This window comes from Pan troglodytes, chromosome 19 (assembly GCF_028858775.2).
Source record: "Pan troglodytes isolate AG18354 chromosome 19, NHGRI_mPanTro3-v2.0_pri, whole genome shotgun sequence".
Classification (NCBI taxonomy): domain Eukaryota; kingdom Metazoa; phylum Chordata; class Mammalia; order Primates; family Hominidae; genus Pan; species Pan troglodytes.
The window spans coordinates 34,946,725-34,960,580 of NC_072417.2; the positions used below are offsets into that span (position 1 = coordinate 34,946,725).

Sequence of the window (13,856 nt, forward strand, 5' to 3'; positions counted from 1 at the left end):
ATTCCAATCAATAGAAAAAGAGGGAATCCTCCCTAACTTATTTTATGAGGCCAGCATCATCCTGATACCAAAGCCTGGCAGAGACACAACAAAAAAAGAGAATTTTAGACCAATATACCTGATGAACATCGATGCAAAAATCCTGAATAAAATACTGGCAAACCAAGTCCAGCAGCACATCAAAAAGCTTATCCACCATGATCAAGTTGTCTTCATCCCTGGGATGCAAGACTGGTTCAACATATGCAAATCAGTAAACGTAATCCAGCATATAAACAGAACTAAAGATAAAAAACACATGATTATCTCAATAGATGCAGAAAAGGCCTTTGACAAAATTCAACAACCCTTCATGCTAAACACTCTAAATAAATTAGGTATTGATGGGACGTATCTCAAAATAATAAGAACTATTTATGACAAAACCACAGCCAATATCATACTGAATGGGCAAAAAGTGGAAGCATTCCCTTTGAAAACTGGCACAAGACAGGGATGCCCTCTCTCACCACTCCTATTCAACAGTGTTGGAAGTTCTGGCCAGGGCAATCAGGCAGGAGAAAGAAATAAAGGGTATTCAATTAGGAAAAGAGGAAGTCAAATTGTCCCTGTTTGCAGATGACATGATTGTATATCTAGAAAACCCCATGGTCTCAGCCCAAAATCTCCTTAAGCTGATAAGCAACTTCAGCAAAGTCTCAGGATACAAAATCAGTCTTCAAAAATCTCAAGCATTCTTATACACCAATAACAGACAGACAGAGAGCCAAATCATGAGTGAACTCCCATTCACAATTGCTTCAAAGAGAATAAAATACCTAAGAATCCAACTTACAAGGGTTGTGAAGGACCTCTTCAAGGAGAACAAACCACTGCTCAGTGAAATAAAAGAGGACAAAAACAAATGGAAGAACATTCCATGCTCATGGATAGGAAGAATCAATATCGTGAAAATGGCCATACTGCCCAAGGTAATTTATAGATTCAGTGCCATCCCCATCAAGCTACCAATGACTTTCTTCACAGAATTGGAAAAAACTACTGTAAAGTTCATATGGAACCAAAAAAGAGCCTGCATTGCCAAGTCAATTCTAAGCCAAAAGAACAAAGCTGGAGGCATCACGCTACCTGACTTCAAACTATACTACAAGGCTACAGTAACCAAAACAGCATGGTACTGGTACCAAAACAGAGATATAGATCAATGGAACAGAACAGAGCCCTCAGAAATAATACCACACATCTACAACTATCTCATCTTTGACAAACCTGACAAAAACAAGAAATGGGGAAAGGATTCCCTATTCAACAAATGGTGCTGGGAAAACTGGCTAGCCATATGTAGAAAGCTGAAACTGGATGCCTTCCTTACACCTCATACAAAAATTAATTCAAGATGGATTAAAGGCTAAAATGTTAGACCTAAAACCATAAAAACCCTAGAAGAAAACCTAGGCAATAACATTCAGACATAGGCATGGGCAAGAACTTCATGTCTAAAACACCAAAAGCAATGGCAACAAAAGCCAGAATTGACAAACGGGATCTAATTAAACTAAAGAGCTTCTGCACAGCAAAAGAAACTACCATCAGAGTGAACAGGCAACCTACAGAATGGGAGAAAATTTTTGCAATCTACTCATCTGACAAAGGGCTAATATCCAGAATCTACAAAGAACTCAAACAAATTTACAAGAAAAAAAGCAACCCCATCAACAAGTGGGAGAAAGATATGAACAGACACTTCTCAAAAGAAGACGTTTATGCAGCCAACACACACATGAAAAAATGCTCATCATCACCGGCCATCAGAGAAATGCAAATCAAAACCACAATGAGATGCCATCTCACACAAGTTAGAATGGCGATCATTAAAAAGTCAGGAAACAACAGGTGCTGGAGAGGATGTGGAGAAATAGGAACACTTTTACACTGTTGGTTGGACTGTAAACTAGTTCAACCATTGTGGAAGACAGTGTGGTGATTCCTCAGGGATCTAGAACTAGAAATACCATTTGACCCAGCCATCCCATTACTGGGTATATGCTAAGGATTATAAATCATGCTGCTATAAAGACACATGCACACGTATGTTTATTGTGGCACTATTCACAATAGCAAAGACTTGGAAACAACCCAAATGTCCAACAATGATAGACTGGATTAAGAAAATGTGGCACATATACACCATGGAATACTATGCAGCCATAAAAAATGATGAGTTCATGTCCTTTGTAGGGACATGGATGAAGCTGGAAACCATCATTCTCAGCAAACTATCGCAAGGACAAAAAAGCAAACACCACATGTTCTCACTCATAGGTGGGAATGGAACAGTGAGAACACTTGGACACAGAAAGGGGAACATCACACACTGGGGCCTGTTGTGGGGTGGGGGGAGGGGGGAGGGATAGCATTAGGAGATATACCTAATTTAAATGACGAGTTAATGGGTGCAGCACACCAACATGGCACGTGTATACATATGTAACAAACCTGCACATTGTGCACATGTACCCTAGAACTTAAAGTATAATTTTAAAAATCTATATATAAAAAATAATAAAATAAATTTTAAAAAGGAAAAAATATATATTCATGGGATATGAATATCCCTAGTGGAGGCTGTGGTTTGCAGTATTTCTGAAACCAACTTGTCCATGGACCCTTACTTTCACAAAACCTCACATAAGGCTAGAACTGAACAGCTTAGAAAAATGCTGCCATACAAAGACTTGGAACCAACCCAAATGTCCAACAATGATAGACTGGATTAAGAAAATGTGGCACATATACACCATGGAATACTATGCAGCCATAAAAAATGATGAGTTCATGTCCTTTGTAGGGACAGGGATGAAATTGGAAATCATCATTCTCAGTAAACTATCGCAAGAACAAAAAACCAAACACCGCATATTCTCACTCATAGGTGGGAATTGAACAATGAGATCACATGGACACAGGAAGGGGAACATCACACTCTGGGGACTGTTGTGGGGTGGGGGGAGGGGGGAGGGATAGCATCGGGAGATATACCTAATGCTAGATGACGAGTTAGTGGGTGCAGCGCACCAGCATGGCACATGTATACATATGTAACTAACCTGCACATTGTGCACATGTACCCTAAAACTTAAAGTATAATAATAAAAGAAAAAAAAAAAAGAAAAATGCTGCTATAGAAGCTCTTCACTCACTGTGTTTCAAGTTTTCTGACAAGTGCCAATCCTCTGTTAATAGCAAAAGCTGTTGCTATGTAAAGTTATTTACTAAGGCTAATAATTATTCCACCATATAGATTCTATTTTTCTCTCAATTACAGACACCATTTTTGTCAAGTTGAAGACTGAAAAAATGTGCTTTGCTTATTAAGGAAATGCTTAGAGAATTGACTGATTTCTAAAACTATGGGGCAAAGGGGAGAAGATTGAATAAAATTCAAACTAAAATTTAAAGTTTAGTTTGCTATATCCTCCCTATAGCAATATATCCTGCTGTGTTCCATCCTGCCAATCTTAATTTCATTAGCTAAATAGCCTACCGAAGCTAACCATGTTTTCAAATTGATCTCTAACTTCTTTGTTTGCATCTTAGAAATAAGAATTTGAAGGAGGGGATGGAGGATATAGATCACAACTATGCCTTCTTTTCTAGTTGAGGAGGGCTTTTTAAGTTTTCTGTTTGTTGGTTTGGTTTGCATTCTTTTTCCTTCTAGTTACTGAAAAACATGATATCGTAGTGGTTCAAAAATGTTTAGTGCTAGGTACGTTGATTAGTATCCAAGTCTAGCTGAACATGGTGGCGCATGCTGGCAGTCTCAACAACTTAGGAGGCAGGAGGATCACTTGAGCCCAGGAATTTGAGGCTGCACTGAGTCACTGCTTGAGCCACACTACACACTATCTTGGGTGACAGAGTGAGACCCTCATCTTTTTAAAATACATATGTGTTTATTACCCAAGTCTAAGTAGCTAACTACTTATAAAATATCCTGTGGTTAATTCTGCTCTTAGGAAAAGATTTACCTGAACATGTGAATCTTCTCTGACCCTCTGTCTAATAAAGTAGCATTCTACACACACACACACACACACAATTTCTCCCAATCTCATAATCTAGTTTATTTTCTTTATATCATTATATGAAATTATTTTTACTTATTAGTTTCCTATTTGTCTCATCCCTATATACTAGTCTCAGATTCTTATTATAACCAAGGGCTTCATATTATTTCTTTGTATAATTGGGTTATTTGCCTTTTAGTTATTGAATTGTATTAGTTCTTTACATAGTCCAGATACAAGTCCCTTTTTAGATATATGATTTTCAAAGTTTTTCTCCCATTCTCTGGGTTTGCCTTTTTACTTACTTGATGGTGTCTGGGTTACATATGTTTAGTCCTTTAATTCTTCTATGGTTTTCTTGTTTTCCATGTTCAATTGTAAAATTTCAATTGCCAAATTCCACAAGTATGGGAACAGCTACTCCTTTTAAATCTTTATTGCATCCAGTAGAGTGGCTATACATGGTTCACATCTATTAAAGAATTTGTCTTCACAGTCAGCCAACTTGATTTCATTATTGATGAGATACTATGGTTTATTGGTTTGTTCTCTTACAGGTAAATCGATTTAGTAAGGTGGAAGACAGAGCAATTTTTGTCACTGACCGTCACCTGTATAAAATGGATCCCACTAAACAGTACAAGGTGATGAAGACTATCCCTCTATACAATGTAAGTCCTCTGTGCTTCTCTCTGGATAAAGATTCTTAACCTGGTGCTCATGGACCACTAATGGGTCAATAGACTGAGTTCTAGAATCTTTGGGGCTTTAGGATGCCCATGAATTCCTGAAATTTTATGTGTCATATGTTTTGTAGAAATGTACAGTTTTCTAAAAGGATCCAAAGTTTCCAAGAGATAAATGCAGACATTTTTTAAAGTGTAAGGACTACTGATTCTTTGTGATCTTTCTCTATTCCTGATCCACTGTTTAAATGCACTGGCATATAATGCATTTTCTTATTTGTTTTCATAAGGTTTGTTTTTATATGGAAATGGTAGAAAATCGGTAGGGGATTACTTAAAATATTACTTTTTCTCTTTTAAATGTAAAATTTATGCTGCTTCCAGAATTCTTTTCACTATATATTTTGTGCATATTTAGTTGTTGATTGTGTGATCTTTGGTGTAAGTCCACTTTATTGTTCACTATAACCATACAGTTTTCTAATTCCGTTATCATTTTTTATTTGAAATACGCAATTTCGTGGGTATCTCCTTGAATCGCAATATGAGTTTGTTTGTTTGTAATTTGTCCTTCTTAATAGAGTCTGCTTTACAAGTGACTGTTTATTCTGATTCTTCGGAAAGATCCTACCGGAATATTGGATCTTTTCACGTGTCAGGTGATTTTCCTCTGTTAGTTGTTAAAGAAGGAAGACTGTGTTTGTCTAATACTGGAAACTATGAGGAGTATTACTTAGAGAGTATTTTAAATCCTTTTGGTTGCTGCAAGAGGGAATAGGAAACATACTGTTTTACAGTTTTATTTTGCTAAGTCAGGGGTCCTTTTAGTTATAAGGTACAAGGAAGACAAACTATTCCTGGCTTTGCTGAATGCTTTAGAATGATTTAGACCATGGGGTGGAGATCCGTCTTCACTATGCACCCCTCACCCAACCCCCTCACACACACACCTTTTTTCCTTTCAATAGAAAGGCCAATAGATTGCAACTAAGGCTAAAATGATATGACACTCTTTTTTATTTTATTTTATTTATTTTTTAGACAGTTTGACTCTGTCCCCCAGGCTGGAGTGCAGTGGCACAATATCAGGTCACCGCAACCTCCACCTCCTAGGTTCAGGTGATTCTTGTGCCTCTGCCTCCTGAGTAGCTGGGATTATAGGTGCACGCCACCATGCCCAGGTATTTTGTATTTTTAGTAGAGATGGGGTTTCGCCAAGTTGACCAGGCTGGTCTCAAACTCCTGGCCTCAAGTGATCCACCCGCTGTGGTCTCCCAAAGTGCTGGGATTACAGGCATAAGCCACCACACCCAGCCCTAAAACACTCTTGATTATATGTAGTCTTCTTATATATAGACTTATAATCTTCTATTGCAGTTACAGTTTAAGCCTAATAACCCTCCAATCTTGAAGTAGGAGATGAAGATAGATGAGGCAGAAAATCATATTTTGTCCAAGTCTAAAGAAGTGTGAAACCAAAAAAATTAATTGTGGTATGTGTTTTGTTCCTTTTCCTTGCTTTCTATTAAGGGGAGATTCATCAGGCACATGATATAAATTCAATAAATAGTTAAACAGCTCTTTGAACCGAAGTTGTTTTCCCTTATTCATGTCAACTGGTTTGTATTTATAGTCACTGTTTCCCTTTATCTTCATCATTATCATTGCTAATTGTTATTAATAATATCATGACATCATAAAAACTAACAATGTTTAACTACAGTAGTAAAGGTAAAACGTCAGTGGGATGGATACACCCCGTTGCAGATGCTGTCAACACCCTGCCCATACCGTCTCGTATTCCCATACCATATTTGTGCATACCAGCCTGATTTCCAGCAGCCAACATCTTTGTCAAAAAGCTGCCCTCAGGCTGCCAAACCTGCTTTGCCCTTACTCACAGAGGGCTGGAAGTGCCTAGGCACTCATTGTGTGATAAGTGTGGGGTATAAATACTCCATCTCCATCACTCATTGGCCAAGACAGTTCCAGGCTGTCTCACACCATTTCCTAGAGCTTCCCTGCAGGAGTAAACTTGCCCACAGTGGTGGCTGCCTTCTCTCCCCACTTCCTTGCCAGTGTGCCTGAACCTCCCAAATCAACTCTGTATACTCATCAGCCTTTATCTCAGGGTCTGCTTCTGGGTGAACTAACTTCAGAAGGGCAGCCACCTTTTCAGAGGGAGCAAGTTCGATGTGATGGGGAACTTCCAACTAGACCTGTCATTGTTTTTAAGTCTGAAGCAAATATGTCAGAATATTAAGTATGGATGATAGGGACATGAGTATTTGTTATATTATTATTTATACTTTTCTGTATGATTGAAATATTTTGAAATTAAAAACAAAGTTTAAGATAAAGAACCTTTTAAAAACATGATGATGCTAATAATAGTGTTGGAGAAGCTGGGAGGGGATGAAGGAAAGTGATTTCAATTTTAACCATATTGAGTTTGAGGTTTTTGTGAAACGTACAAGTATACTTTCCATAGATAGTTGGAAGTCTGATGGTATAGAGTGGGAAAGAATTCATCATTTCAAATTTAAGAGTGGACCCAGGTATAGTTGGAGGCCGAAATTATGAGTCAAGAGAGAGAAAGGGGGTGGATTATTCAAAAACATCCACAGTTAAGTGGTGGGAAAAAGAGAATCACTGAAGGAAATGGAATAAAAAGGAAATTTCTTTATGGACCTCCATTTTCTCATCTCTCTTTTAATGGACTAAATGAGCTCTAATTTCCCTTCAGTTCTATACTTTTTAAATTATTCTACGAAAGAAAAAAACTATGGGAACATCATGTTTCAAAATCAAATCGGAAAGTTTTCAGAAATAAGAGTAGTCAGTAAAAACATACAGGGCATAGCTAAGGGCATCCACACTTCTCTCATTCTCCACCTTTCATTTCTCCTTCTATAGAGGCTCCTTTCCTGTTTTAGTTAGTCCTTTCTTGCTCCAAGGACAGACTGTAAGCGCATTCTGTCTTAAGTAATGTTTCTTTCCACCCCACCCCCACCCGAGACGGAGTCTTGCTCTGTCACCCAGACTGGAGTGCAGTGGCGCCATCTCGGCTCACTGCAACCTCCGCCTCCCAGGTTCAAGCAATTCTCCTGCCTCAGCCTCCCAAGTAGCTGAGATTACAGGTGCCTGCCACCGTGCCCAGCTAATTTTTTTTGTATTTTTAGTAGAGATGGGGTTTCACCAGGCTGGTCTTGAGCTCCTCACCTCATGATCTGCCCACCTTGGCCTCTCAAAGCGCTGGGATTACAGGCATGAGCCACCACGCCTGGCCCCATTTTTGATTTTAGTAAAGGTACAAGGGTAGTAAGGGAATCAAATCCCATGGAAACCCAGGAAATGCTACCATTCAGGTTTTAAGGCAGCTTTAAGGGACCCTGCTATCGTTTAGCCTCCTCCACAACCTGAGTTTTGCATAGCCTATGTTTCTGCCATTCTTTCTCTTTTTCTCTTTTTCTCTTTGTCTATCTTCTTACTCACAGTTACTTCTTTCTTGCTAGACAGCATGGGTCAGCTTTAGGCTAAGGTCTGAGTCAGCCAACTCAGCAAACCATTAGAGTTTCATCTTGCAGTAACATATTGAACACAGTGTCTCAGATGAGGCCTCGCCATAGCAACCAATGCTGGGTGATCCAGATCGGTACTTTTGTTCATGCCAAATGCTTGCAAATCTATGCTTAGCCTTTCCTTACTTTTTCTGGTATGGCATGGATAATTCCTACTATTCATTTTGGGGTATAACTGATCTCCTCCCTCCACTATTTATCACTGTCATCCTTAGGCCCAAGCCACATTTGGACTTTGGTCACAGATCACGCTGAATATTGGGGCGGGTCATTGGGTTTTCCCAGCAGAAAGGAGCAGCAGAAGAGAAGTGCTTCAGATAGGCCAGGTTGGCCAGGCATCCTAGGTCCTTGGATTCTTCCCAGCTACTCCCACTCCAATTGCCAGCATCCCAGTCTTTGTCAAACAGGACCTAAAATTGTGCTCATGAATCTCCAGGATAGGTGAAAACTCAGCTGATGTTGCAATTTGGTAGTTTGTCTAATCATTCTTGAACGTAGTCTTCATGAGTGCTTTCAGCAGAAAGTGGTTCCTCTGTTTCCTTAACTGCCCCCAGCCACGCACTATGGGACCAATATTTGTTGTTTTCCTAATGCACTATAAAAAATACCCATCCAATCCCACTATCCTTACATCTCCTAATGCATTGAACTTCTATAAATCAGCAACTAACTTTAATGGGCACACCAGCCATCTCCCATGGGTCACCAGTGATAGGTTAAGTAACATCTTCCTCCATACAGACCATGAACTGCTGGCTTTCCACACTGGGTGGAGCAATCCTCCTTTGCCCCTCCTTGTTGAGATGCTGCAGCCAATTGCACACCCCCTCTTGAGAGTTGCTTTTTGCAGCATCCTGGTGCTCATTTCTTCCTGCTAGGTTTTGAGTTGTAATGAACAGAGACTTAAGGGACCTCGAGTAGACAGGAGGTGGGCGATTTTAAATTGCATCTGGGTCAGAGAGAATGACACTCTAGAAATTACCTTCTTTGGGATTTTAGGCAGTTATACATCAGATCATCTATACATCACACCCTCAATAACTAAACCATTCAATTCAGATAATTACTGAGTGTTCATTATATGCCAGCCACATATGTATTAGGAACATAGAGGTGTCAAAACAGGCAAAATCTCTGCAAGTCTTGGAATTTACATTCCAATGGGGAAAAGTATATGTGTGTGTATGTATATACATACGCACATGATATAGTCCATAGAAGGTGATAAGGGAAAAAATAAAATCAGGAAAGAAGATAGAACGTGTGAGGTGTGTTGTAAGTTTAAATAGGGTGACCAGGCCTCACTGAGAAGTTGACATTTAAGCAAAGACTTGAAGGAGTTAAGGAATGAACCGTAGGTGTACTTGGTGGAAAGTATTTTAGACAGAAGGAACAGCAAAGACACAGAGACACGAGCAGGGAGGAAGGAGCCTTCTGGGATGGGGGTGGGGGCTGGAAATGTGTCATAGCTTGATCTGGTGGGGGTTTCACAGATGTATACATTTGTAAGAACTCATCAAGCTGTTTACTTGAGATTTGTGCACTCTAGGGCATGCATGTTATACCCTAATAAAAATGGGAGGAGAAAGAGAAGAAAAAGAAGAAGAAAGCAAGCTATCTATGACGGGGGTAAGAGGAGGGTGTAAGTAAAGAGGACAGTGAAGCAAATTAGGTAAATGATCACTCAAGCCTGGGGGAGATTTCAGCGTACTTAAAGAGAGGGACGTGTGAAACACTAGAGTGAAGAGCTCTTCATTGTACCTATAGGTATATACTCCTTTGTGTTCCTAATATTGATTATATGTACTTTTTCTCATTTCTTCCAAGATCAGTTTTGCTGTAGGTCTGTCTCTCTTACTGATTTTGTTATCCTTTCATTTACCTCTGCTCTTATTTTTTCCTTCTTCGTTCTTTAGGTTGTTCTTTTTCTAGCCTTTTTAGTTGGGGGCTTAACTGTTTTGTTTTTAAATTTAGTCTTAAAAATTCATTGAATTTGTAAATTTGTATTTAAGAATGGCTTGAGCTGAACTTCACATGTGTGATACTACCTTTGTTGTTCAGTTTTAATGATTTTGTGATTTCCATTGTGAGTTCCTCTTTAAGCCATGAGTAGTTTGGTAGTATGTTTTTAAATTACTACATAGATAGTAATTTGTGGTACGTGTGCTTTTGTGTTCTGTGCGGGGGAGATCATTTTTCTCCATTGCTCTTCAGTGCCATATTTGTCATAAACCGAGTGTCCATACACCTCTTCCGGATTCTCTGCTCTGTTCTATTGGTCTGTTAGATATCCTTGTGCCAGTTACTGTTTTGATTACTGTTGGACAAAGGTATTATGAACCCAAAAATTACAATAAATTCCCAGATACCCTCCTTTCCGTCTTACCTCCTCCCAGCATAACACTGTCATTTGCCACAACCATATGAAGGGAAAAAGAGCGGGGGATGATGGTAAAAGGAATTCTGTCAGAAAGGACAGCTTCCTATTTGCCTATTTATATATATGTGTGTGTGTGTGTGTGTGTGTGTGTGTGTGTGTGTGTGTGTGTGTATAGTACTTCAGTTTGCATGTTTTCTTTCTCATGAAGTCAAATGCCTTTAGGAGTCAGATGGGCACATACACGAATGCAGCATATACCTCATGACGCGGCAGCCGCCACTCCGCTCCAAAAGGTTTGGGCCATGCCTGAATCCACTGGGCCAAAGCTTTGGATATGCCTAGAAAAATCAGAAGTCTGCATTTTATGTGAAATCTCCTAATTGTTAAGTATTATGAACCAACTTTAAAATGCCTTGCAAGCCAAATAAAAAAAACATGTCTATAGGCCATATTCAGCCCCAGGTTTCCAGTCTGCTACTCTTATTAAAAGAGGTCTTGTCATTTGTTATTTGAAGTGAGCTATAACCAGACTCCTTGGCCTCCTCCATGCCAAACTTTAAAAACTCAAAATCTATGTTATGTGTTATTCTAGACTTTATGGAGCAGAGATAGACACTAACCATTTCTCACTCACTTATAAGGAGCTATAATTGGGTGCAAGCTTTAGGAGAATATATTTTCTACTTTAGTTAGCAAGGAAGGAAGGGAATAAAGGAAATCTCTGATAAGCACATCTTTCCTAACTTAAGAGCATTCTGTTCCCTCAGAGTTCACTGCTAATTCTATCCCTCTGACTTTTTATTATGAAAAATTTCAAACTAACAGAATTTGAAAGAATAGCACAGGGAACACCCATGTTCCCCACCCCTATATTCACTAAGGGCTTATTTTTTGCCATATGTGTTTTATTTCTGTCTTGTGACACTTCACCCTTGAAATACATGTGTGCATCTCCGAAGAATAAGGACATTCTCCTTCATAACCACAATACCATTTTCATATCTAAAATATTAATATTTCCATAATATCATCTAATATTCAGTACATATTTAAATTTCCCCAGTTGTTCAGACTACCTTTTTTTTTTTAAGAGACAGGTTCTCGCTCTGTTGCCCAGGCTGGAGTGCAGTTGTGCAATCATAACTCACTGCACCCTTAAACTCCTGGGATCAAGCATTCCTGTCTCCTCAGCCTTCCAAGTAGCTAGGACTGCAGATGCACGCCACTACTCTTGGCTAAACTTTGAAAATTTTTTTTGTAGAGACAGGGTCTCACGTTGCCCAAGCTGGTCTGGAACTCCTGGCCTCAGCCAATCCTCCTGCCTCAGCCTCAAATCCCAAAGTGCTGGAATTACAGGCATGAGCCACACCACACCTAGCCAAAGACTGCCTTTTAAACCTGTTTTTTTAATAACAGAATTCTGTGTAGGTTCACATTTACATAGGTAGAAGTAAAATTATTCCATCATATGGCACTTGGTAGTTACATCTCTGATCTGTTTTAGTCCACACTGCACCTCCACTCACATATACCCCTACCCTGTTTTTTTCCCATCATATTGACTTTTTAAAATAGCTTTCTTGAGGTATAATTCACTGTTACAGACTGAATTGTGTTCCCCCAAAATTTATATATCAGAGTCCAAACCCCCAGTACCTCAGAAAGTGACTGTATTTGGAGATAGGGTCTTTAAAGTAGTAATTAAGTTAAAGTGGGATCTTAAGAGTGGGCCCTAATCCAGTATGACTGGTGTCCACATGAGAGGAGATTACAACATAGGTACAACATAGGAAGGCCATGTGAAGACAGAGAGAAGACAGCCATCTACAAGGCAAGGAGAGAAGCCGTCAGAAGAACAACTCTACCGGCAGGGCGTGGTGGCTCATGCCTGTAATCCCAGCACTTTGAGAGGCCGAGGCGGGTGGATCACGAGGTCAGGAGATTGAGACCATCCTGGCTAACAAGGTGAAACCCCATCTCTACTAAAAATACAAAAAAATTAGCCAGGTGTGGTGGCAGGCGCCTATAGTCCCAGCTAATCGGGAGGCTAAGGCAGGAGGATGGTGTGAACCCAGGAGGCGGAGCTTGCAGTGAGCCGAGATCATACCACTGCACTCCAGCCTGGGCAACAGAGCGAGACTCCATTTCAAAAAAAAAAAGGAGGAACAACTCTACCAACATCTTAATTTTAAACTTCCAGCCTCCAGAACTTCAAGGAAATACATTTCTGTTGTTTAAGCCACCTAGTCTGTGATACTTTATCATGGCAGCCCTAGCGAACTAATATATTTACATACCATAAAATTTGCCCATTGTAAGTTATAGTTATTTTTAGTAATTTATGCAGTTGTGCAATCATCACATAATCCTGTGTTAGAATATTACTAGGCTGGACGTCTGTAATCCTAGCACTTTGGGAGGCCAAGATGGGAAGATTGCTTGAGCCCAGGAGTTTGAGACCAGCCTGGGTAAAATAGTGAGACACTGTCTCTACAAAAGAAAGAAACAGATCTGAATACTAGATGTGCTTGTTGCTACCGGGGATTCATTTCTTTTAGGTCCTTTCAGCTGGCACAGGACAGAAATATATGTGTATAATCTGTATATATACACATCTTTATAAATATTTTTATATGTGACCATCTTTATATGAAGTTAAACATGAGTTTATACTAGTGTCTCTCACTCTAGTCCATGACCACATGAGTCATTCTAGCCTTCCCCCATTGCTTATCTTTAAATTCCCTGTCCAAAAGTGAGAAACCTGGCTTGCACCATCCACTGTCCATCTACCTAATTGTTCATTTCCAGTATCCATGCATAGCAGTATCAGAATTGTTAACCTGTACTCCTGTGAGGCACGACTTTATCAAATAGAGTACAGTGCTACATGCACTTCCTTTTCCCTTTAGTCTTACACACTCCACTCATTTCCAAAGTTACCTAGGTCAGCACCTTTTCTTCCCGCCCTCTTCAGTGAGATTGTTTGATACCTTTTTTTTTTTTTTCTTGAGATGAAATCTCGCTTTGTCACCCAGGCTGGAGTGTAGTGGCGCAATTTTGGCTCAGTGCAACCTCCGCCTCCCGGGTTCAAGCAATTCTCTGCCTCAGCCTCCCGAGTAGCTGGAATTACAGGCGCCCG

The 13,856-nt window shown here is 39.7% G+C and overlaps 1 protein-coding gene across 12 annotated transcripts in view; it reads left to right on the top strand.

The window, feature by feature from the left end:
- The window catches only part of MYO1D (myosin ID), a 382,937-nt gene that overhangs the window by 232,072 nt on the left and 137,009 nt on the right, over positions 1-13,856 (top strand). For all 12 annotated transcript variants that reach the window (XR_001710866.3, XM_063798726.1, XM_063798723.1 and 9 more), the window contains one exon: positions 4,625-4,738. Coding sequence is in view for 11 of the 12 variants with exons in the window: in XM_063798726.1 (XP_063654796.1) it covers positions 4,625-4,738 (114 nt within the window). In the remaining variant the exon portion in view is untranslated. The remainder of the gene's footprint in view (positions 1-4,624; positions 4,739-13,856) is intronic.